General features: G+C 38.8%; 1 protein-coding gene and 1 long non-coding RNA gene across 4 annotated transcripts in view; one reads left to right on the forward strand and one right to left on the reverse strand.

The window, feature by feature from the left end:
* The window catches only part of CYYR1 (cysteine and tyrosine rich 1), a 104,738-nt gene extending 102,033 nt beyond the window's left edge, over nt 1–2,705 (reverse strand). Inside the window, exon 1 of the mRNA XM_038581283.1 lies at nt 2,540–2,705. Within this exon, the coding sequence (XP_038437211.1) occupies nt 2,540–2,612 (73 nt within the window). The 5' untranslated portion in view covers nt 2,613–2,705. The remainder of the gene's footprint in view (nt 1–2,539) is intronic.
* Nucleotides 1–25,071, forward strand: part of LOC102151217 — a 461,443-nt gene that overhangs the window by 370,817 nt on the left and 65,555 nt on the right. Inside the window, exons 7-8 of one of the 3 annotated variants that reach the window (XR_005382217.1) lie at nt 11,171–11,210; nt 21,506–21,633. This is a non-coding gene — a long non-coding RNA (uncharacterized LOC102151217). Of the gene's footprint in view, nt 1–11,170; nt 11,211–21,505; nt 22,127–25,071 lie in introns of those variants that run through there. The other 2 variants (XR_005382216.1, XR_005382221.1) reach the window with 2 other exon arrangements.

The following is a 25,071-nucleotide window of genomic DNA, read 5'->3' on the forward strand; positions in this document are numbered from 1 at the left end:
GCTAAGGCTGGGAAGGTAAAACCTGGGCCAAATCCTGTCTTTGTCGCCTGCCTGCGGCGGGAGTTGGGTGATAATATAAACTCACCGGCTCTCTTTCCAAAGGCGGTTCCACAGCAAAACATGATGCTTTAGGTAGAGAAACTTTGCTCTTACCTCCTTAACAAGTGGAGCATGATTTTAATTTAGCATTTGCTTTGGGGGAAAATAATTCGGGTTATGGGCAATGCATCTGCCAGGCTTTTGTCGCATGAAAGCTGGCAATTCATTTAACAGGGTGTCTCAACTTGCAGAGCTGCGTTGTCTCCCCATCTCACTCCAGTTCTCACCTCCAGCCACCTCTCCTAGTTCCAATTAAAATGAATTTATGTCTTTCTTGCAAATACGTATCTCATGGTTTTTGCCTTTGTTCACATTATATCCTACTTCATTCCCTTATGTCCAAGGCTTCCCCATCAAAGGTCTAGTTCCTAAAATTTCCCTCTTAATTCAATTTCTCTGAGCAAACATTGAGTTCTTCTTACGGGTCAGGTATTTTGCTAGTCTCTGGATATTACGCGGAACAAAGCACACATCACCTTCATAGAGCTTACACTTCCAGGCCAGCAATGAGGTCCCCTCCTGTGAACACCTGTGGCACACGACTGTACTTCTCCTATGCACAGCCTTTTATACATCAAAGTAGGCATGCCTTACCTCCCAGACAAGACTTAGAGCATGGCCTCTGTCCTATATATCACTCAACATACTTCCCTCAATAAATACGGGGTAAATTGGTAAGGTAAGCATAAAAGACTTCTGAAGCAAAGAATTCAGGAATTAACACTAAAGAGCGCATTAGCTCAACGTTTCTTATCAAAGTCAGTGAGTCAATTTGGTATTATTGGCTTGTGATCACTTTGCGGCTTACTAAGGAGGGATGCAGAAGGAGAGCAGAAATGAATGGAAGGAAACTTTCTAAACTAACCAAACTTGTTGCCAGCGGCCAGCTCTGCAGATTTCCTGAGGCCCCACTGGGGACTGTGCACCTATTACTGGGGGCAGAGGAGTCAAGGAAGGAAAAGTGTGCACATTAGAAGCTTTCAGTTTACCACAGGGAATACAAGAGACAAAAGAGTGAGTTTTTGTTCAAGGGGGTAACTGGGTAAGAGGCGTGAGGTCGTGTTCTATTTTCTTCTTTTTGTTTTCTTTGGATAAACACAAGAGACGGAAAAGAATTATTGCTCCAAATGAACTGATACAATTTTAATACAAAACAAACATGAATGCGATCGTTTCTTCCAGTCTCTCAAATTGTGAACACCTTACACACCGTGAGTAAAAGAAATAAGCATCGTGAACGGGCTAGAAAGTCTTTTCTCCTCATTAAATAGGAAGTACTTTTCCTACTTTTGTAAACTTTTGTATTTGAAAGCCAGCCTTTCCCTTGCCATATGGTATTTTTAAAGTAGCTTGTGGACAGCCACTAATTTGCATTTTAGTGCACAAACTGAAAATATCTATAGAAGTTCGGGGAGTCACTTGTGGCAAGGTTGAATGAGAAGTTCAGTTCTCTTGATGTTTAACAATGCTCAAGAACATCTTCATCTCAGTTGCAATTATCTTTGTAAACATCAAAAAGCCACATCACAGCGCTGCACAGATTTACTATTGCAAGGTCACAGGTAAGCCTGTGATTTTTGTCCTGGGGAGTGAGAGACATGAAAACATTTTACAAGGCAACTTTGCTGGTAGCTTGTTCAATAGGAAGCAGATGCAAAGCCACACGTGTAATTAAGTTTATATATGAATAACCAATGAAAGGCCATTCTGAGCTCCCTCGGTCACAAAACAGGAAAACCGCTTTGCTCCATCAATTATTAGCAAATTCTCAGGAAGAATAATTAGGAGGAGGGACGTGAAATCCCTTTCACCTATAAACAGTGCTTAACGAAATCAATGAAAACGGATTAGTCTCTGGGTGAATTTTCGCCCCTCCAAAACCTTATAATTGATACCAAAACATCCAGTTACCCAGGCTGCCACACTTGAGAATGACCTAAAGGGCAAAAAAAAAATCCCAAAGGTCTACAGATTTTTAAGTTCTAAATACTCAGAGTGTGGGGATGGATGGCAGGGGCAGTGGGTAGCCCACCCTGAAATGGAAAAGTCACCACATTCGTTTATTGGAAAACTTGAGCAAATTCAGCAAATACCTCCAATCTCAGGTGTTCAGAGGCACTTTTTTTCCTCCCACCCCCCTGCCTCTGCCCTCAACCCCCAGGTTCCTGAGTCCTGGATGGGAGTGGATACGTTTTACCCTATCCAGAGAGTAAAATCCCCTAAATGCGGGACTGGGGTGTTCAAGTTGCTTGCGGAGGGAGAGAAACGAAGCGAAAAGGGGAAAAGGGAAAGCTAAGGAGAAGGGACAGAAGGGAAGCGCGCGGAGGTGGAGCGCGGGCCCCGGCGGGGACCCCACAGCCCGGCTCCCCCGAGGCCCCGGCGCCCCGGGCTCGGTCCCCGTCCCCGTCCCCTCCCCTCTCCCGCCGCCCCCGCCACCGACCTGCGCAGACAAAGAGCAGGACCAGCTTCGGCAGCAAGATCCCTGGGCACCCGGGCAGCCTCCGCGCGTCCATCCACGCCGGTGGCCGGAGGGCGCGCGCCAGGACGCACGGACGGACGGACGGACGGACCGCAGACAGGGCGGGAGCGAGGGGAGAGCCGGGGCGGGGGGGGGCTCAGAGGGAGCCGGCCGAGCTCCCGGGAGGGGGGTCGCGGGGAGCCCGGGCCATCGCCCTGGGAGCCTCGGGGGAGCCTTGGAGGGGGAGCGCGGGGAGCGCGGGGAGCGCGGGGACCGAGGCCTCTTTGTCTCCGCCCGCGGCGCTCCGGCGGCAGGAGGGGCGGCAGCTCCGTCCCGGGCCACCCGGGCTCACATTTCATCTCCGCGGGTGGCACCGACGTGGGGCGGGGGCGGGGGCGGGGGCGGGGGGCGGGGGGGTGGGGGGGTGGGGGCCCCCCGACTCCTCCCCACCCTCCGGTTCTTGCTTCTGGACCGCGACTCCCTCAACTAAGTGGGACTTTTTCTAACCCTGCGTTTTGGCCGTCGCCAAGCAGTTTAGCAAGACGCTTTTTCATCCCGCCCGCCTCCACTCCAGTTGTTGCTTTAGAAGCAATGGGTGAAGACGAGTTTAGCTTGTTTTGTTTTGTTTTTTTAGTTTAGGTCTCTAAACAAGTGTAGAGAATTTTCAGGGTTGAAGGTACTGGACCAAGAAAGCCAAGTAAAAAGCCCGGGGAGAATTGGAAAGTACAGAAACAGTATAAGGTATCTTCGCTGAAAGCTGATAAAATGTTTGTTAACCATCTGAAGCATTGCCAGTGAAGTCTTGGGAAACAAAACAAGAATGCACACTGTCATCCCTATTTTTGGACACTGTTTTGGAGTTACAGGCCTATGCAATTAGACAAGAGAAAGAAAAAAAAAGCTATAAAAATTGGAAGGAAAATTATCATTTGCAAATGATATGCTTGTATATGTGGAAAATCTTAGCTAGAGCTAAGTGACTAAAGAATCAATCATTTTCTTTCATGGAAAAAAAATCAGAAAGTTCTCAGTTTTATGCATGAAAAAAGAGAGAAATGAAAAAGTGAATAGGATAATTCTCTTTATTAAAGGGAATCCAACCAACATCATTAGGATAACAGATTTCTCTAAATTAATAAAAAAAATCTGAGAATTAAATCAATCTTAATAAAAATACCAATATGAGCTTTTTTTCAAACCAATCTGAGTCTAAAGTTTATATAGAAAATAAATCTGTAAGAATATCTATTAAGAAATGAGTGATGAATGGGAAAAGCATCAATGGAAAATAAACATATTATACCATCACAATAAATGAAACAGTTTTGATTAACACAAGAATAGATAGATTCATTAGAACAGAATGGAGAATATAAAAAAAAGAGATACATTTGTATAGAAATTTATAGATTTTTTTTAAAAGGTAGTTTTAAAGCAAGAGAGGAAATAATGGGTTATGCAGAGAATTGTGTTGGGAACCTAAGTAGGCATATGTGGGTTCTTATCTCCTTTTCTCAATCCAATTTCATATGAATTAAATATTTAAGCTTAAAGATGCAATTTTAAAAATATTAGATAAAAGAATGGGAGAATGACATGTAAATAATTATGGTATAATTCTGGAAGTCTTCTCTAAGTATTATAAAAAACTCAGAAGTCATAAAAGAAACAAATTGACCAATCTGACTCAAGAATGAAAAATTTCTGTATATGAGAAGCCCCATATTTAACTGGCAAAATATTTACAATGCGTGGGATAGACAACGTCCTGATATCCTTATTATGTTAAAAAAAAGAAACTTAAAAAATCAATAAGGAAAAGAAAACCAATAGAAAACTTAGCAAAGACATTAATAGATTATCTCTCTATCTATCTATCTATCACCTATCTGTCTCTAGTTTTCTAAACATCTTTACTCCCCCAAAAGAAAAAAAGGTAAAATTCAAATTGACAGTGAGACATCATTTTTTCATATATCAGATCAACCAAAAAAAAAAAAAAGCCCACCTAACTTTTAAAGAGAGCAATGTAGCAACATGTATCAAGATTCAAATGTGCATGCAATTTAATGTAATCAGTCCTCCTCTAGGAATTTAGTCCTATAAATATGCTGCTGAGAGAGTTTAAGAGGATAGAAGGAAAAATTGCCTTCAAAATAAATATAACCTGAGATTTCTAGTGTGTTCTATGCCTCAAAGAAGGCCTAACTATCTAGCAGTCCAATAAGAAACCTGGTCACTCCTCTTTTGCAGTCCCAACAGCTGATCTATCACCAGATTTTACTGATTGTGCACCTAAACAACACTCAAATGTATTTGTATATTAACTTCTATCTCTGCTCTAATCCAGGCTCTTAGAGACTCCATTACAACCAGTCTCCCTGCCTCCAAGGATATTCTCCAGACTGAAGCTCAAGTATTTCTTCTTAAACTATAGATTTTATCACATTCACTCACCTATTTAAAACCCAGGGCATTCCTCTTGTTCTTGGTTTAAATCCAGACATTTAATCCATGGTTTTTGAGAAACTTTATCACTAGGTCCCGTTGCTTTTAACCTGATCTCAACATTCTGCTGGGGAGCACAATTTCTAAATAACTGGGAGAATTTCTAAATAACTGGGAGAATAACTGGAGGAAGTCTCAGATATACAAGATTTTGAGTCCTAAAAGAAGAACATACAGGTGTAAGTCAGTGTTTGCAGAGCTGGAGAATAAAACTGAAGGTTTTCAGAATGGAAAGATGCTTGCCTCTGCATATGAAAGATGCTTGCCTCTGCATATGAAACTGGGTGCAGAACTCTAGACATGGGATGGAGCAGCAGGCATCTAGTGATGAAGGACAAGACTACACTGGCCCAGTTCTTGCACTCAAGCTCTGCTTGTTGCCATTGAATCCAGTAGGAAGTTGAAGTATTGATCAGAGTAGCCTCTCCAGGCTTACTTTTGAGAAGTTTGATGAGCCTTCTCCTCATACACTTCAATGGAATGGCCAAAGCAAGCTTTCCTGCTAGTTCACCATTGCAAAAGAAATTTACCTTCAAGTACTCATGTGCTTAGGAGATCTAGCTCAATTGATATCCAAAGACAAAGAAAGATATCAAGCCACTTAAGGAAATGTGGTAGCTTAAAAAAAGGATTTAAGAAAAGAAAAAAATATGTACGTATATATGGATGGACATGAATACACAAATATATATGAAATGAAAAGCCTTAAAACAGCACTTGAGGGCAGAAAAGAATTTCTGGAAGTTAAAATAAAACTTGATTTGAGATTTTAAAAATATCATAGAAAAAATTATAAAATTGTCACAGATTTAAAAAAAAACAAGTTAGGCTGTTAGATCAAATAAAGGGCATATTTCATAACATAGAAAAATGCAATGAAATAGACCATGAATAAAAATATGAGAAATGCTAAGGCACATAAAAGAGACCAAATATGGAAATAGTGTGCAGGCTAGGAGTGGTTATAAAAGAAACAAAATATGTAGAAGCAAACATTAAAAGATTATTTTTTAAAATTCCAAGCTATAATAAAGTTTGGATTTTCAAATTTAAGATGGCAAATGAGTTCCAAGAAAACATTTGTCAAGAAGAAGCATGCAAGAGGAATGAACTAGATGGGTGAAGGATATTAAGGATATTAAGGATATTAAACTTTTTGTGATGAGTGCTGAGTATTGTATGTAAGTGATGAGTCATTGAATTCTACTCCAGAAACCTATATTGTACTGTATGTTAACTGAGTAAAATTTAAGTAAAAAATAAATAAAAAATTTAAAAAGAGACATGCGTATATACATATCCTAGAGACCCATTTAAACTAATATAAATTTAAAGTCATACACAATTTTCTATGTAATAAAAAAAGGTCTGCTTTGAAAGGGAATCAGACTTTGGACTTCTCATTTGCAACCTTAGTGAAAATATTTCAGTACCTTTATCATATTTCCAAACCAGATTCCACCAATATTTGAGTCCATTAATATGCTTATAACAGTATTAATTAAAATGTTAAGACATGATAAAAAGTTTACATATCCAGCAGAACAGTTCTGTGAATTAGGATATGTGCATATTATGGATTAATATCCAATACTTTAAAATACTGCGGTAAGTCCTTATGATGTATAGTTATGAGGATAAATGGAAAAGGAAAATATCCAAGGGAAATAATCCATGGATGATTGTGCTATATATTTATACTGTGAGACACTGCTTGGCAGTAAAAACAAGTTTGAAGAATATGCAACAACGTGAATGAATCTCTGGAAGAATATGTTGAGCAAAGAAGCCAGATGCAAACAAATCACTGTATAATATTGTTTACATGAAACTCTAGAAAAGGCAAAATTAATTTATAATGACAGAAAGCAGATCAGTGGTTGCCTGGAAATGGGGGTAGGAATATAAATTTGATTACAGAGGGTCATGAGCAAACTTTTTGGGGATGATTATAAGGTTCTGTATCCTGATAATAGTGGCCATCACCCAGGTGTATGCATGTGCTGAAGTCATGGAAATATACAATAACAGAACACTTAAAATATGTATGTTTTAGTGTATGTAAATTATACCTCAAGGAAATTTATATTTTGTCTTAAAGATTTATTTTAGAGAAATAGAGAGCTGGGGGAGGGGCAGAGGGAGAATGAATCCCAAAGCAGATTCCCTGCTGAGCATAGAGCCCAACATGGGGCTTGATCCCAGAGCCCTGAGACCATGACCTAAGCTGAAATCAAGAGTCAGCTGCTCAACTGACTGAGCCACCCAAGCAGTCCAAAGAAGTTTTTTCAAAAGCTGTGTCTAATATATACATGGGAGATAAGAATACACACAAATTTGTAAAAAAAAATTAGCTATTTTTTGACTGCTGGAATTCTAATTGTTATTTAACAGTTTCCCCAAATTTTCACTATAGCTATACATAGCTCTTAACATATAATAAATGCTAGCTTTAAAAAGATGCATGCATCTTTTGCAATATTGTTTTGTCATTAAACTCATGTCTGTGGAGAATATTGAATAACACAGAAAAATCTCATGGTCTCTCTAAGGAAGAAACAAAACTGCATTTCCTTTGAGATCCTAACCTAGTGAATACATGGATATGTACTTCTTTATTCTCATTTATATGTTTTGCAAATATTTAGCAAAAAACATGTATTCTCTGATAATGACAAAATGGGTTTTTAAATAAAATCTTTTAGTCTGATCATGTCAATTAGGTGTTTCCTAACAATTAATATGAAAGTAACTACTATTGCATTTTGAAAATTGAACCGCTTTATCTCTTGAAGATACTTTAATTCCTGTCATAGGGATGCCTGGGTGGCTCAGTGGTTGAGCGTCTGCCTTCGGCGCAGGTCATGATCCCGGGGTTCTGGAATCAAGTCCTGAATCAGGCTCCTTGCATGGAGCCTGCTTCTCCCTCTGTCTGTGTCTCTGCCTCTCTCTGTGTGTCTCTCATGAATAAATAAATAAATATAATCTTTAAAAAAAAGTCCTGCCATAGTTCTGAAACTTTAAGATATATTCATCAATGAGCATATATTAGTATTTCATGTGTAATTTGGTGTTGCATTTACATTATAGTTCTGCCTTTGGATGATGTATAAACCATCATTTTAAGTGTATGTAGATGATTAAAAAGCTCTAGGGGATATATGAGATATGATTAATTTTAACATACAGTCTTATTTAGAGCCAGAGAGTTAGAACAGAACAGGATTTCATGGATTGTCCAGGTGAAGTTCCCTGTTTCATAGATGAAAAAACTAAGGGTAAATTATCAAGTCAGCTAGAGGCTCTGCAAGTTCTGGTGTGGAAAGATCGCATATCAGATTTTGCTGTGATATAATAGAGTGTGCCTGAGTGGTGATGATTCCCTTTAAGTTTATTTTTCTTCAAATGACTTATTTCATCACATAGTCTGATTAATATAACTCATTGCAATTAGTTACTCATTAATAAGCAAAAAAAAAAAAAAAAAAGAAAACCAAACCCTTTTGTATACATGGAAGTCTTCTACTTGTGTCTGGTCTTTATGTTCATTAGAAGATGTGTGGATGCCAAGAAAAGCAAGGCTCATACAAAAGAAAAAAAATCTGGAAGAATGCAAGCGGAACAACAACAACAACAACAAAACGAGGAAGAAAAAGGGAAATGACCTAAAGTATGGCATTCAGCACATAGAAAAAATATTGATTGCTTATTTAGTGCCAGAACCATTTCTAGGTTCTTTAAATTTTTAATTAATACTTTCTTTTTTTTTTTTTTTTTTTAAAGATTTTATTTATTTATTCATGATAGTCACAGAGAGAGAGAGAGAGAGGCTCAGAGACACAGGCAGAGGGAGAAGCAGGCTCCGTGCACCGGGAGCCCGACGTGGGATTCGATCCCGGGTCTCCAGGATCGCGCCCTGGGCCAAAGGCAGGCGCCAAACCGTTGCGCCACCCAGGGATCCCTAATTAATACTTTCAACATCCTAATGAAGTGGATACTATCATTGTCACCCTTGTTGTGTGAACAGTCATTGAGACCCAGCATGAATAAATAACTTTGCCCAAGGTCACACAGCAATGAGTGGTGTCCTGATAATGTAACTTCAGAGCAGAGCTTTTACTGTTAACCATAGACGTTAAGTTGTCTTTCAAAACTAATAGCCTATTTGGTTTTGGTGAAGTTTAAGATTCTTGGTTTGGCCGTATCAGAAACATGAGACAAAGAACTTGAGGATGAGCTTTTGCAACAACAATTATTTAGTTTAATCAGCATCTCTCCTGTGCCAGACCTGGTACCAACTGTGAGAAGGCTTAAAGAAAGAGCCTTCTTTAAACCTTTTAGAAGAGCAGTTTTGATAAAAGTTCTTGGTTATAGGACTTTCTTTCTCCCTCGATTCTATGTCACATGATAATAATCTATGTTATGATGAAATGTTCCTTACATTTTGGAAAATCATCCCCTCATGTGTAGTATCTCATTTAATCAAACTAACAATCCTAAAATGGATTGTATTACTATTAGGAATTTTTTTTTTTTTTTGCTTTGTATTACTATCATTGTGTTACAGTTTAGAAGTATACATTCTGAAAGTTTCTTGGGCTTCAGGAACACCTGCGAAGTCTGTTAAAACACAGTTCTCTAGGGCAGCCTGGGTGGCTTAGCGGTTTAGCCCCTGCCTTTGGCCCACGGTATGATCCTGGGGTCCCAGGATGGAGTCCCACATCGGGCTTCCTGCATGGAGCCTGCTCCTCCCTCTGCCTGTGTCTTTGCCCCCCGCCCCATCTCCCAAGAATAAATAAATAAAATCTTAAAAAAAAAAAAACAAAAAAAACAAAACACAGATCTCTAGACCTGTTCCTGATTCACAAGGTTTAGGCAAATCACCCTTTTAAAGTTCTCATTTGTATATCTCCCAAGGTTATTTGATGAGCATCTCAAAATTAAAAGTGGGCTTTGAGTTTGTGGGGGTACCCACTCAATATGGCCATATTAGTTTGTCAAAGGAAATTTGAGAGAGAGTTCATGTAATAACCATATGCTTTGAAATATTAATTTAGTTTAAAAAGTCTGTCTACAAGGAAGTAAGTTCACTGAATAATACATCTTGGAAATCACTCCATATCGGTTCATAGTGATTGTCTTCATTCATTTTTTATTGCTCCAGGATTTCTGGGAAGATGGCAAAGTAGAGGGATTGTAAGCTCATTTCATCCCATAGGTGCACCTCGACAACAGGCACATCAGTGCACCCAATTCCAAAAATGACCCAAAGGCTGGCAGAACAGATCCTCCCCAGTTAATGGCATTCAGCACATAGGAAAAATATTGATTGCTCCTCTCCTCACAGAGAGGAGGCTACATCAAAGGGATGGGAGGGGTGGAGACATGGTCAGGAACTAAATTCCTAGGGAAATTAGCCACCACTGGGAGGAACCCCACAATCACAGGGAAGGGAGAGGATACCCCAGCTACTGGGGACCCACACCGGAAGATAAGTCCAAGTAACATTTGGCTTTGAAAACCAGTGGGGCTTAACTTTACAAGTTTTTATAACCAGTGAGTCTTGTCATCATGAACTTTAGAAATCAGTGGGTGGGAAAAAGCTGGGAGAGAGGGAGGGCGTAGAAAACAGTCCCCGCCTTTAAAGATCCTGTGTAACAGACAACCTGCCAGGAACAGCATTGAGACAGCAGTTTGAAAGGTGCCTGGGATACAGAGAAGGATATATTTACTACATTAAGAACAAGTGCTGTAGGAGTGGGGATCCTTAGGAAACTTCTCCAAGAACAAAAGAGCTGGTACCATTCCTCCCTACCCCTCAGCCTAGATATGTGGATGCCCACAGCAACCAGCATGAATACCCTCCATCATTTTTTATTGCTCTATAGTAGTCTACTGTAGATGTGTACCATAGTTTTCTAATATGCTGGGGCATGTTAGTGTCCAATATTTTACAATTACAAATAATGCTGCAATAAATAACACTTGAAAATATGTGCTTTCTTATTGCTGTGTTTGCAGGGTAAACTCACACAAGCGGAATTGTTGGGTTGAAGGGTAAATGCATACGTTGCTTTTGTTAAATATTGTTAAATTCTCTTACAGAGAGGAGGTCCCGTTTCTTCCATTTCTACCAGAAGAGCATGTGAGTGTCCGTTTCTCCCCAGCTCTGTCAATATAATCCATTGTTAAGCTTTCAAGTTTTTCTGTTTTGTCAATTTGATGGGGATAGGTGGTCTCTCTTGCATTTGTGTTGTCATGAGTGAAAATGAACATCTTTCCATGAGCCTGTTTTTAATCATTCTGCGAATGATATATTCACATCTTTGCCCATTTTTCTATAGGAGTTTGGTGGGATTTTTCCTCGATTGAAAAATTATTTATATGTTAGATCTTTTAAAGTGACATATTTGGCATTTTTTTCTGCCAGTTTTTCTTTTGTCTTTTGATTTTGCTTGTGGCCGGGGCTTATGCCATGCAAATCATTTTCATTTTTAAGAGGTCAAATTTTTTTAATTTTTATTTTTTTGGTATCTGGCTTTTGACGTCATTAGAAAGCCTTTTCCTCCTGCCAGGTTACTGAGGAAAACAATTTCAGTAACCATCCTTGTGTGCTTTCATTTCACACATTTAGGTCTCTTTGTTGTTAGATGCATAATTCAGTAGGGTAGCAGGATATAAAACCAGCATGTGACAATCATTAAGCATTTAAGCACACAAATCATAACTAGTTAGAAAATATTATGCTTGTCTTTGTTGGTGTGAGGTTATATGTGGGGATTTGAAATCAGATGGCCACCAATGTCTCACAGTTGGAGACCTGATGCATTTATTTTTAGCAGAATTAGGAATTCTTCAAATGGGTAATATCTTCTTTGTGGTGTAGTGCAGAGACTGATATAGAAAAGCTAATGCAATGTCTCTGTGGTAAAATGTAAAAGGAAACTCACTCTGGAGGGTTAAACACAAATGCAGGTGTGGCTCGTATCAACAACACATTTTATCTTCTGGGCTGATAAGATCTCACTTTACTAAGAGGATAGGCAAGAGAAATCTTTCAAGTAACTAAAGATAGTTTCCCAATTTATGTTGTTCTAAAGTAATATTCCATTAAATTATTTTTTGGAAAAGGAAAAGTATCATCCATGTTCCTACTAGTTTTTTCTTTTTGAAGTAAGTGGGCTGTATTCTCATTTAGTCTTTGTATACATACATAACATCACATAGTCAAAGCATAGTGTCTACTCAACTTTATGTTCTGCGCCTGTGCCAGTTAACCTTGAATTCTGAACATTTTTGGTATTTGGACAATCTTCATAATCATTATTGTCAGTAGCTGCTTAGAATTCCATTAGATTGTTTTAGCATATTTAAGTTAGCCCTCCCTTTATCGCTGCAATAGCCTTCTTCGTGTTCTGTCCATTCCCAATTTGCCCATATTCAACCCGTGTTCCAAGTATTGGCTTGAGGAGTCTTTTAGAAATGTTATCAGAACCTGATTGAAATTCTTTCAAGTGTTTCCTTTGCACATTGAATAAAATTCAGACTCCTCACCAAGACCTACAGAGCCATGCACAATTTGGTTCCCATGTGCCTTTCTGATTTCTTGCCATGTTGCAGTGTCTTTCTGTACTATGATCTGGACACAAGGGCCTCTAGGAGCTTGTTAGAAATATCAATCATTTTCTTGCCTCAGATCCCACTTGATGCTGTTCTGTCTCTTTGTAGCAGTCCTCTTCCCAAATCTTCACCTTCAGACCTCTCCTGAAAGGTCACTTCTTCAGATTCTCTCCTTTACCTCCTCTTGTCATAATCAATTAAAACACCACGCCTTCCAGGTAATTCTCATGCATATTAAAATTTGAGAACCATTGATCTAGGAAATTGCTGTCCAATAAAAACATAACATGAGCCACATATGTAATTGAAAATTTAAGAAAGTAAAATGAAAGAGGTGAAATTAATTTAAAGATATACATTATTAACCTTGATCAACCCAAAATATTATTATAATATGTCATCAATGCACAGTATTAATGTATAACGAATCATTAATTATAGTATGAATGGGATATTTTACATTTTTTTTGAAGCCCTTAAAATCCTGTATTTTATTAACAGCTTCATTTCAATTTGGTTGCTAAATTTCCATCAGAAAATCTGCTAGATTTTGGTTTCATAAAATTTATAGTTGAAAAATAGGTACACATACCAAAGTTGTTCCAAATATACTTAAAAGTCTTCTGATAACTAAGTGAAGCAGCTATTTTAAAAGACTAATTTAAATTAATTTAATTAAATTAAATTACTATTATTATTTTAAAGATTTTACTTATTTATTCATGAGAGATACAGAGAGAGAGAGAGAGAGAGAGGCAGAGACACAGGCAGAGGGAGAAGCAGGCTCCATGCAGGGACTCCAACGTGGGACTCGATCCCGGGACTCCAGGATCACACCCCGGGCTGAAGGCGGCGCTAAACCACTGAGACACCCAGGGATCCCCTAAATTAATTTTAAAATTTAGTTCATCAGTTATATGAGCCACATTCTGAGAACCCAATAGAGGCATCTGGGTATTAGCTGCCATATTGAATGGTACAAATCTAGGAAATGGCAAACTAGACCATAAGGTGGCTTAACTGAGGACTCCACATCTTGGACAATAAATGCTATTATAAGAATCTCTATGAATCATCCCTCTCTGTCCTGAATGACTTTGCAAAGCCATGCCACCCTCACAAAAAAATAGGTGCCTTCATCATCATGGTACCTTCTTTTGTATTTTGTGTCTAAACAACGTACTTGACCAGATGGGCACACTCTCATATCTTTGTGCTTAATTGCAAGAGAGGCTGGGATGTTGAGTTTTTGCCATCTTCTTTGGGGAGCCAGACCAGCTTATGTGGAAAATTTGAAAAACACTAGAAGGATACTCAAAGAGTTCTGGGCAATCACAGAGGTGTGGTAAATAGCCACTGCATGTCCCCACTACAATGTCAACTCTTAAAGGTAGAAATTGTATCTATTCTGTTTGTGAACCATAGTTTGGCTCAAATAGCTGTGCAACAATTTTTGATTTAATACATGAGTTTATGATTCACACCAGAGAATGTGAACTGAGAAATAGAAAATATATGTTAATTTCAGTGTCCAAGGAAAATCAGTTTCAATCTTGCACTGTTGTGAGGAAGACATATACTTATCTATTTGCTTTTAACCTCTGCTCCTGCCAGGACGATTTTCCTGATATCTTCCAAGGATTTCTCCAGATGATAAATTAAAAATGGAGCATGAATGATAGCATAGCTGAAGGGTAGAATGACCTTGGGTACACAGCAAAGGGTGGTTCAGCTGGTGATTTCAGGAGATATGTCAGTCAGGAAGCTTGCTTACCCACAGGCTCTTTAAAGAGAAACTGACTTGACTGCATTCCTGCTCTTGGGGAACTGCAGGTAGGTATTTGGATGCTAACTGATCTTTTTTGGTCATAAACTTGATGAAATTAAGGAAAGGGTATCTGATCTACAAGTAAATCCCTGGACTGGCAAGCAGTTTATGGCATTACTTGGAACAAAAAGATAAATTCAGCCCATCAGATGATTTCAAATTAGGAAATACCATAATAAGGAGGCAGGTAATAGTGGGAGCTGAAGATGGAGGAGGTGATAAGAGGAGAGAGCAGGCAACTCTGATGACCATTTGCTGGTCTATGTCAATGAGGGAGGGGCTACTATAAATGAACAGAAGGGAGGAAGTAGCTAATTTAACTGTATATATGTATGCATATGGTCTTCATCTGCTTTGGCTGCTGCAAAAAACTACCATAGACTGGGTGGTTTATTAACAATAGAAATTTATTTCTCATGTTCTGGAGGCTAGGAAGTCCAAGAGAGATGCTGACAGATTCAGTGTCTGGTGAGAACGTGCTTCCCAGCTGGCTGTCTTTTTACTGTGTCCTCACATCATGGAAGGGGCTGGGGAGCTCTGTGGGATCTCTTTTGTTAGAAAATTAATCCCATTCATGAAGGTTCCATCCTCATGACTCTATCACCTCCCCAAAGCCCCTCCTCCTAATACCATTGCCTTTTGGGGGTTAGGATTTTAACATATGAATATTGGGGGGACACAGACATTCAGGTCACAGCACATGCAATGCACACACATACACATATATACACACATTCTTTTTTTAAAGGTTTTATTTATTTATTCAAGGAGCCACAGAGAGAGAGAGGCAGAGACAGAGGCAGAGAGAGGAGCAAGCTCCATGCAGGGAACCTGATGTGGGACTTGATCCCGGGACTCCAGGATCACACCCTGGGCCAAAGGGAGGCGCTCAACTGCTGAGCCACCCAGGTGTCCCTACACACACATTCATATGGCACTGACTGTTTGCTTCTAGATTATCTTTCTAGGTCTTCATACAGGAAATCTTTAATTATCTCCTGTAATTGTCTTTTGAATTTGGAATGAGATGTCATCTCTTTTGAGAGTCTTCCCCAACTTACCATTCTAATCTTGCCATCTCTGCTTTTTCTCCCACTGCCATTCATTTCTAACACATTATGCTCTCTTATCTTCCATGTAGCATTTATCACCACTGAATTAAATTTTTTATTGATCAGTTTACTATTTACTATCAGTTGCCTGGCATGAATATAAGCACCATGAAGGTAGGGGCTCTGAGTATCACATACACTGCCATATGTGCAATGCCTCCAGTGGTCTCTGACATACTGAGGGTGGGAAATAAATATAATTAAAAGAATATGTGATAAATATAAATTTATATATGACATATATTGGAAGGTTGGTAGAAAAAAAACAGTTTGTGCTACAGAGATGCTGAATGCTCTAAATAGTGAAACATTTGTGTGAATATTGAAGGATTCTACTGCTGAGTTCCTCAGAGCCACCTAGGCACTTTCCATTCCTATTTTTCCTGGGGTTTGAGATCTTTTTCCTAAGACAATATGATAATTAAGAGTCAAAATAACATTTTTATTGAGGTATAATTGACATATAACATTGTATTAGCTTCTGGTGTATGACACAATGATTCGATATTCGCAGACATTGCAAAACGATCACCACTGTGCTTAGTGACATCCATCATCATACATAATTACAAAAAAAGGTTTTTCTTGTGATGAGAACTTTTAAGATCTACTCTCTTAACAATTTTCAATATACAACACATTATTATTAATTATAGTCACCCTGTATGTTGCACAGACTGTACAATAATATACCCCTGTGACTCCTTTATTTTATAATTAGAAGTTTATCTCCTTTTGATAGGTTGAAAAATATGAGGAAATATCTTGCTGCTAGGTCTTCCAAGTCAGCTTTTTGTTGATTAAATCAAGGAGTAGAAGATTTTTCTTGTTTGTCACTCTCTCTTTCTTACCCTGCTAACAGTGCTCTAATTTTTCTCTAAATCAGTGGTTCTCAATCAGGAGAAAGCTCCCCCCCCCCACTCCTCCAGGAGAAATCTAATAATACCTGGAGATATTTTGTTTCTCATGACTAGGAGGGTGAGCAGTGACCAGAGATGCTGCTAAGCTTCCTACAGTGAGTGTCCAAGATGGCTCCCCACTACACAGTTATCCAGCCCCAAATGTCAATACTGCTGTAGTTGAGAAATATGACTCTAATCTATCACTCCATTCATTGTTCTTATATGGGTGACATCATGCTTGCTTTGCTCCAAATCCAGGGGTTCTCTGCTACCTCTAATGGAAGAGTTGGACTAGAGAAATCCAGTAAATGGTGGGGATGTTTCCCATTAATCAGGTAGATTGATCACATGCATGTATCTACACTCACTCCCAAACTTCTTTAAGGAAAAATTAAGCATTAAAAGTGTATCAACTCATAAAGTCAAACAGAATGAGAGAGAAGACATCTATGGAAGATATTGCTTTGAATTTTGGAAGCTAGAACATTAATTATAAAAGCACCTGACCTAGCAAAGAGAAAAGACACCTCAACTGGAGTATCTGCAAATAGTAACCCAAATGCCAGAGCTTGGAGGTTATCAGGTAGACTGGAAAGCAGCAGTGGGAAGGAGGAGTGAAACAAGAAGGATTGGATGAAAGAGGATATTAAAAAGTAGGTGCACTCTACATCTCCTTGCAACCATGAAATGGCAGTTGCTATGTTTTCCTTCTCTCTCTCCTCCCCCACTCCTTGCTCCCTACTCTCATGAGCATCTCATTTTGAATTCTGGACAATTTGAATGAGAGAGTTTCTGGACTTCAAGCACGGCTGAGCTAACAGAAGGAAGGGGATGGTTAGTGGTATGAGATGGTGGTGTTGGTCTCAAGCCTCATTAGTTTTGGTAGACCATGGTGAGAAGTTCAAAATTCATTCTAAATATGGCAGGGAGACCTTGAGAGTTTCAAGAAAAGGAATGTTGTGATTTGATTTATCTTTAAAAAAATGTGCCACACGGGGAATGGACTATAGAGTAATGATGATATAAGCAAGGAGATAAATTTGGAGGCCATTTTTTATGTTCTATGCTGATTTGGAGCTCTATGGTGGCAGAACAGATGAGAGAAATGGATGAATCTGTTCCCATCATGGAGGTTAAAGAATAAGAAAAAGATGTTAATGGGATATATGTAGGAGATGAGGGTAAAGGAGGAACAACAGATGACTCATGGATTTTTAAATTGAATGGTGAGGCAGATGTTATCCCCATACACTGAGATGAAGAAGGCTGAGAAAGGAAAGGCTTGGAGGAGTTGAACAGCTGATAAGTTTCACACATATCAAAATGCCTATTTAGATATCCAAGTGGAGATGCTAAGTAAGCAATTGGGAAATCACTGAAGATCAATATTAAAGATATAAATTTGGGAATCATGAGTATATGGATGTTATTATGGATTGAATTGTGCCTTCCAAAGAGATATGTTGAAGTCCTAACCCTTAGTACCTTAGAATGTAAACTTCTTTGGAAATGTAGCCACTGCAGAGGTAATTATTCAAGGTAAGATGAGGTCATACTGGAATAGGATGGGCCTTAAGTATAATATGACTGATGGGTGTCCTTATAGGGAGTGGAGAACAGACACAGAGATAACAGATACGTTGAGGGAATGCCACATGATGTTGATGGAAGCTGAGATGGGAATGATGCAGCGACAAACCAAAGAAAGCCGAGGATTGCCAACAAACCACCAGAAGCTAGAAGAGGCAGGAATGGGCTCTCCTGTACAGGGGAGAAGGGAACTTCACCTGTTGATTGATGCCTTAGTTTTGGATCTCTATCCTCCAGAATTGTGAGACTGTAACTTTCTGTGGGTTTAAGCCACCTAGTTTATGGTAGCCATCAGGCTATGGCAATGCCAGGAAACTAGTAAGTTGGTATTTAAAGGCAAGGACCCAGATGAAAACATTCAGTGGAAGAATGTATATGGAATATATACAGATATAATATATAAGAACTGAGCCATGAGGGACTCCATCTGGGAGAGTCTATGGTGTTGCCTCAGTTTCTGACTGGTTTCTGATCCCAGGCTGTATCTAAGCCCCCCCTTTTTTTTTAGATTTTATTTTTTTATTCATGAGAGACACAGAAAGAAAGGCAGAGACACAGGCAGAGGGAGAACAGACTCCCCATGGGGAGCCTGATGTAGGACTTGATCCCGGGACCCTGGGATCATGACCTGAACTGAAGGCAGACGCTCAACCACTGAGCCACCCAGGTGTCTTTGTATCTAAGCACTTATTCTCACATTGACAAGCTATGTTATCCTACCTAAACTCTCCAGACATTTTTATCATCCTGTTCCCTGGTGTTGTCCTTGCACTTCTCAGTGACTCAGTGACTCCAGCCAGTACGGCCTCACTAAGATGAGGGAGAGAGAAAAGCTGACAAACTTGTGAGGTACCACTTTTATTACTGTGTTGTTCAAGGAGTTTATAGACGTATCTATTCACAGGTAACAAACAATGGAGCCAAACTATTAAGATAACAGAACTTCAAAACTTATTCTTTTTCCATCATAATTTGTGCTACTTCTGAGAGCAGGTAGTCTTTCCTACATGATGAACATGGTGATATTCTGGAATCTCCTTGATCATATCTGATGCAATCCATGTTCAATATCATAGACCTAATGATTAACCCCCCTCAGTATGAAACATCCAAAGTAACAAGGAAAGAATCTTACCTTCTGTCTCCTGCAATTAAGTGTCTCTGCTCTAATTATCCAGCAAGCGTACAAAGTTTCTCTTATATATTTCTTCTTGATCGTGGACAAGATATTATATACCCAAACGCAAGTTTGCCATCTTCATTTTCACCATGGCCAAGCATTTGCTATTTCTATGTCTTAATGTGACAAATAAACAGGAATGCAGTGATAATTCTCTTTTATGAAGTGAGTTCAAACTCAAGAGGGTAAAGAGGCTTATTTACTAAGAGTTAATTGTGAAATGGAAATGAATCTGCTGTTGTATCCTATCTATTCCCTGGAATATGTTAGAAGTTTCCATTTCGGGTTGGATTCTTTTCCCAGACTTCTATTCCCAAACCTCAACCAGCTTTACCTTCTTTCCAATTGTATTTCATCCACTTGTGTTCTGACTTCCATCTCGTTCAATTCCCTAATTATAGTCCTCCTAAGAGAATTTTTTTTTTTCCTGTGCGTATCTCTTATTCTGCATTTTAGCATCTCTTTCCTCTTTGGCTTTTTTCCTCAGTATGTAAACATGACTGCAGATGTTATAAACTGAGAAACTATGTAGTCTCTTTGGTAATTTTAACTGTTGTGCATAAGTTTTGGCAAAGCTATGTCTCTACAGATTTTGTTGCTTCTTTGAGAGATGTGTTTCTGCTTTATGAATATATTTATAATGTAGGCTGCTTGTATACTATAATTTATTCTTTGAGATTGCATGTATTCTTGCTTGAGCAGCTGTTTTCTGGAATGAGAATCTCAGATGAAGAGGACTTCAGGAAAGAGATACAGACATAATTTTAAACTTGAAAGAACTGGAAAGAAACCAGAAAAGGAAGGGCATTTGTTTTTGTTGTGAACATTTTTGTGGACCTCTGATTTCTTAGCAATGGGGTGGTCTAAGACTTATTGACCTAGATGCTGAGAAATGACTTCCTGCAGGGCTACTGTTTTCGGATATGATTTTCCTATTGGGGCCGGAGGAAAAGGCTCTAGATCTTTGTGAGGAGTGTGTGTGTTTGTGTGTGTGTGTGTGTGTGTGTGTGTGTGTGGAATGTCTCTCCTTGAGTTAATCAACCAAGAAAACTAGTTTCTAGATAATCAATTAGGAAAAACGGAGAACTGTGACAAAAAGGCCAAGTCCACAGTAGGGTTAGAAGGAGAGTGTTCTTTCAGTTGGAGTTTTGGGACCTGAGGGACTATACCCAGAGGTATGATGATAGTCCAGACACTTTGTTAGATATGTGAGTTGGCACTTCCTTGTTGAGTGTGGCCAGCAGTTAGGAATGCTATTGGAGGGATCCCTATGGTGCTCAGCGGTTTAGCACCTGCCTTCGGCCCAGGGCGTGATCCTGGAGTCCTGGGATCGAGTCCCACATTGGGCTTCCTGCATGGAGCCTGCTTCTCCCTCTGCCTGTGTCTCTGCCTCTGTCTCTCTCTCTCTCTCTCTCTCTGTCTCTCATGAATAAATAAATAAAATCTTAAAAAAAAAGAATGCTATTGGACTCTGGGAATGGGCATGAATACACAGCAGACACTGATGCTTATTTTCTATGTTGTAATTTCTTCATTATCAGTCCAGGATGGCTGAGCCTGGCAAAGTGGCAATCTTATGCCATGTAGCAGAGGCCAATCCCACAGGAAAGACAGCGTATTTAGAAAGAATCATGGAAGGGGCGCCTAGGTAGCTCAGTTGGTTGAGTGTTTGACTCTTGATTTCAGCTCAGGTCATGATCTCAGAGTCCTGGGAGTGAGGCCAACCTCAGGCTCCTCACTCACTGGAGAGTCTGCTTGAGGATTCTCTCTCTCTCTCTCTCTCTCTTCCTCAGCCCCTCCCCCACCTTGTGCATGCTCTCTCTCTCTTTAAAATAAATAAGTAAATCTTTTAAAAATCCTTAAGAAAAGTATCATGGAAAACTCATAGATATAATTAGAATATTATTAAGTCTCCAGTAGGATGAATATGGGCTCAGAGGTGTGGCACATTGGGGCATTTAGAAACACATGACCTTCAAGCCTAGTGAATACATTATTATCTTCAATAGTTCTTCATTTACTTTCCTGTCTCATAAGAAAAAATGTCTTTCCTTTAACCCTGAGAATATGCAATGAAGAAATAATGATTGCACTCTAAATCATTGACCTATTGAACATTAAGATGATGTCAAGAAAAGTGTATTAACTTTGTTTTATTTGAAAAATTTCATTCCATTTGCTTCATAAAATATTTTATTCTTCCTATAGTTACATATAACTTAAAGAATCATCTTTGAAAGGAAGATCTCTGAGAGAGGATGTATGGTGCAACACTGTGTTATGGAAGACTTATCTATTTCCATGGTAGTATGAATATCTCGCTAACTAACAAGAAATGAAAAAGGGAAAAAGAAAAGAAAATGAAAGAGAACATAAGAGAGGGAGATGTGATTTCTCTTTGGACACAGGCTGGTTTGGGATAAAAAATATTTTGTGGTATCATACATTGAAAAAATCTTTGTGTGAATATACCTTATGGAAATATGTAGATGACCAACTATATTCAGTAGTGCACAAGATCAGACGAAAAATTCACTTGGGATTAATAACCATTACTGCTAATTATGTAAAAGTTTTGTGGCCTGCCTTTTTGGTTTTGTTTTGTTTTGTTTTTTAACATGCAACTTTAACGTGTAGGGTTGGGCATCTTTCATCTATCAAGTAACAAGACTGGGGATAAAGCATCTTGTGTACATTGCTGACTATACTTGAGTTTTGCCACTATTCTGGGAGACGAAATCTGTTTAGATGATGTCATTCCTTACATTTAATTTTGTGACTATTTTGCTGTAGATTCAAGTCATCTGCCTTTTATTCATTTGGAATAAATATACCCTGAATGATCATCTTGATTCCTGGAATCATTACTGATTGCTACTGATTCTTAAAATGGCTGGAATTTTATTAGTCTTAGAGATCCGGTACAAATTTAACTTAATTGACCTATTATGCAAGAATGGGTTTACCAGGTATCCATTTTTGTGGTTACTACATTTTTAAACACCCACTCTGCTTTTGGCCTACCTCTCCTCCTCTCACTCTGCCAGTGAATGGGGAATTAAAACTAATTTTAATATTACACAAAGCAAAACATAATTAAGAAAATGTGTAAAAAATTAAAAAGCTGCAATTTTTATAATGCAATTCAAAGCTAAATAGAAATGATTTTTTAATTATATGCTCACTTGAGTTACATGCCACAGCTTCCCAAGAGAGATGTCTGTTTAAATCCAAGTACTGCCCTCAGTATTTCATTAGTATACCATGGGATGGTGTAAAAGAAACTCACACTGCCCCTCCTGGTCCTTTTTTCTTGTCCAGGTGTGGGGATAGAGTATGGTGAGAGCATGACCCCCACTATTCTCAACCCAGTGTGCACCCCTCTTCGCAAGAGTGTGCTCAATTCTGGGGCATTGAGTAGGGAAGGATCATTGTCCAAACTGCTTCTTATAGGGAATCTTAACCATCCCTCCTGTTTTGATACCCATCTCAAAACCACATCCAGTTCCTCAGCCTCTTTATAGTTCTGTGGGGCCAACAGATTTGCTTTCTGGGAAGGCAGGTAACCTTCAGCTTTCTCCAGCCACCTAAATGCTCATCATTCATCTCTCTCTTTTTCTACTTCTAGATTTTTTTTTTTTGACCTGTCTGCTCTTGTCACATCTACTACTCTCTTTATCCTTGTGGGATTATGGCTTTTACCTTTTTTTATTTTAAATTTCTGTACTGTCATTTTGGTTAGATTCCTGAAGGCAGCATAAGAAAATGCATCTGTGCAATCTGCCATTCTTAAACAGATGTCTCTGAGACAGTATTTGGAATGAGGGGGAAATATGTCTTTGCTCTTCGCCTTCCTCTCTACATCTTTCTCCTATTTCCATCTCACTTATGCCTTGAAAGGTACCTATAAAGTTCTCAACCAGCTGTCAGTTCATCTCTATCAAGACATTAGTTGATAACAGCTTAAAGAATTAGCCTACCTAGCAACAGTGCATATATTTTTTTCATACTCTGAAAGGAATGCATTCTCTTTGCTGCAAGAAAAAAACGATCCAGACAGGTACAAAGAAAGAGTGGGTTCTTTTAAGTGGAGCCTAAAAGCCCCAAACAACTTTTGGACTACGAAGAAATAAATCTTGATTGAAATTTCAGGCTGAGTCTTAGGGATAGAAGAGCGTCTCCAATCTAATCTGATTAATCTGGGTCAATTCAGATAACCTGCTCCTCTCTGAGTCTAGCAGCTATTATGATACTAACCAAAAAATACCTACTGAAGATAAACAACTGAGTGAATAAAAAAAATCATATGAAGGAATACATCTTTTTCCAACAAAGTCAGTATATTTTACGTTGGTGCTACCTTTTAATTGATTAACTTAGGTGGCATTTCTAAGACATTTGTTCATATTCCCAAAGATTAGGGCAAAAAATCTTTCCCCCCGAATTTCTAAGTATCAGTTTAATTTATGAAAAAAATACATTTTTAAAAGCATTGCAGTTGAGGGCATAAAGGGGTTAGGAAAATAATCTGGTAGCCAACTGTGTGAGATTTTTGAAAAGCAGCTCTCTCTCTCTTTTAAGATTATTTATTTATTTATTTATTCATGGGAGACAGAGAGAGAGAGAGAGAGAGAGAGAGAGGCTCCCTCCCTCCATGCAGGGAGCCCAATCTGGGACTTGATCCCGGGTCTCCAGGATCATGCCCTGAGCTTAAGGCAGCGCTAAACCCTTGAGCCACCCAGGCTGCCCAGAAGCTCTCTTTTGAATGACTATTTGCATTCCCTATTCCTTAAGGCCTTGGTAGCTGGAGAGACCCTGAAACCAACATAAGAAACAGGTTCTCGAAAGTGTTCATAAATTCTTGAAAAATAAATTGCGTGTGTTATTTCTTCAGAAAGTAGACATAAAATGAAACAATCCTCCCAAATCCCGAGGAAAAAATAAGCAGTAATTAAAAATCTATTATTAAACAGTGAGAACAGCAAAATTTATTTTTATGGCTCCCTGGAAATAATAGAAGTGTTTTTTTAAAGCTATATGTATAGCAATATTTACTATAAACCAGCTACATGTACAGATCATTCCCAAATGAAAATTTTAGAAATTTTATCTGGTGTTAAATCTTTTAACAAAGAAGCTGACATAGTAACATTAAGTCCTCCTAGGAAAATCATCTTGTTCAGGCTTTCATCTTATTTTACCTTAAAAAGGAAGCTTCCTAGGTTAGATCATCTTTCTAGTTTTGATCTAAGGCTAAAGAAAAAGTTTGCATATTGAATGCCATTGATGTCTGGGGTGCAGAGCTGAAGTTAATGAGACACAAGACAAAAATTCTTTTTCTAATTATAGTATTTCCCACATTTGAGATTTTTCATCTTACCATATATATATATATATATATATTTTTTTTTTTTTTTTTTTTTTTTTTTTACTTATAAATATTTCTTAATTCGCCTTCAGGAAGCCTGGCTGGGTTTAGAAAAGAGCCTGACAAATTGCCTTTTGTCTTTTTTTTTTTTTTTTTTTTTGCCTTTTGTCTTTTAAGAAACATTTAGTTGGAGGCCTGAGTGGCCTTTGGCTCAGGGCATTGTCCCGGAGTCCTGGGATTGAGTCCCACATCGGGCTTCCTGCGTGGAGCCTCTTCTCCCTCTGCCTGTGTCTGTCTGTCTGTCTCTCTCTCTATGTCTCTCATGCATAAATAAATAGAAATCTTACAAAAAAAAAAAAACATTTAGCTAAGTGTTTGGGGTTGCTTTACATTGGGTTCATGCACC

Source organism: Canis lupus, chromosome 31, assembly GCF_011100685.1.
Source record: "Canis lupus familiaris isolate Mischka breed German Shepherd chromosome 31, alternate assembly UU_Cfam_GSD_1.0, whole genome shotgun sequence".
NCBI lineage: Eukaryota > Metazoa > Chordata > Mammalia > Carnivora > Canidae > Canis > Canis lupus.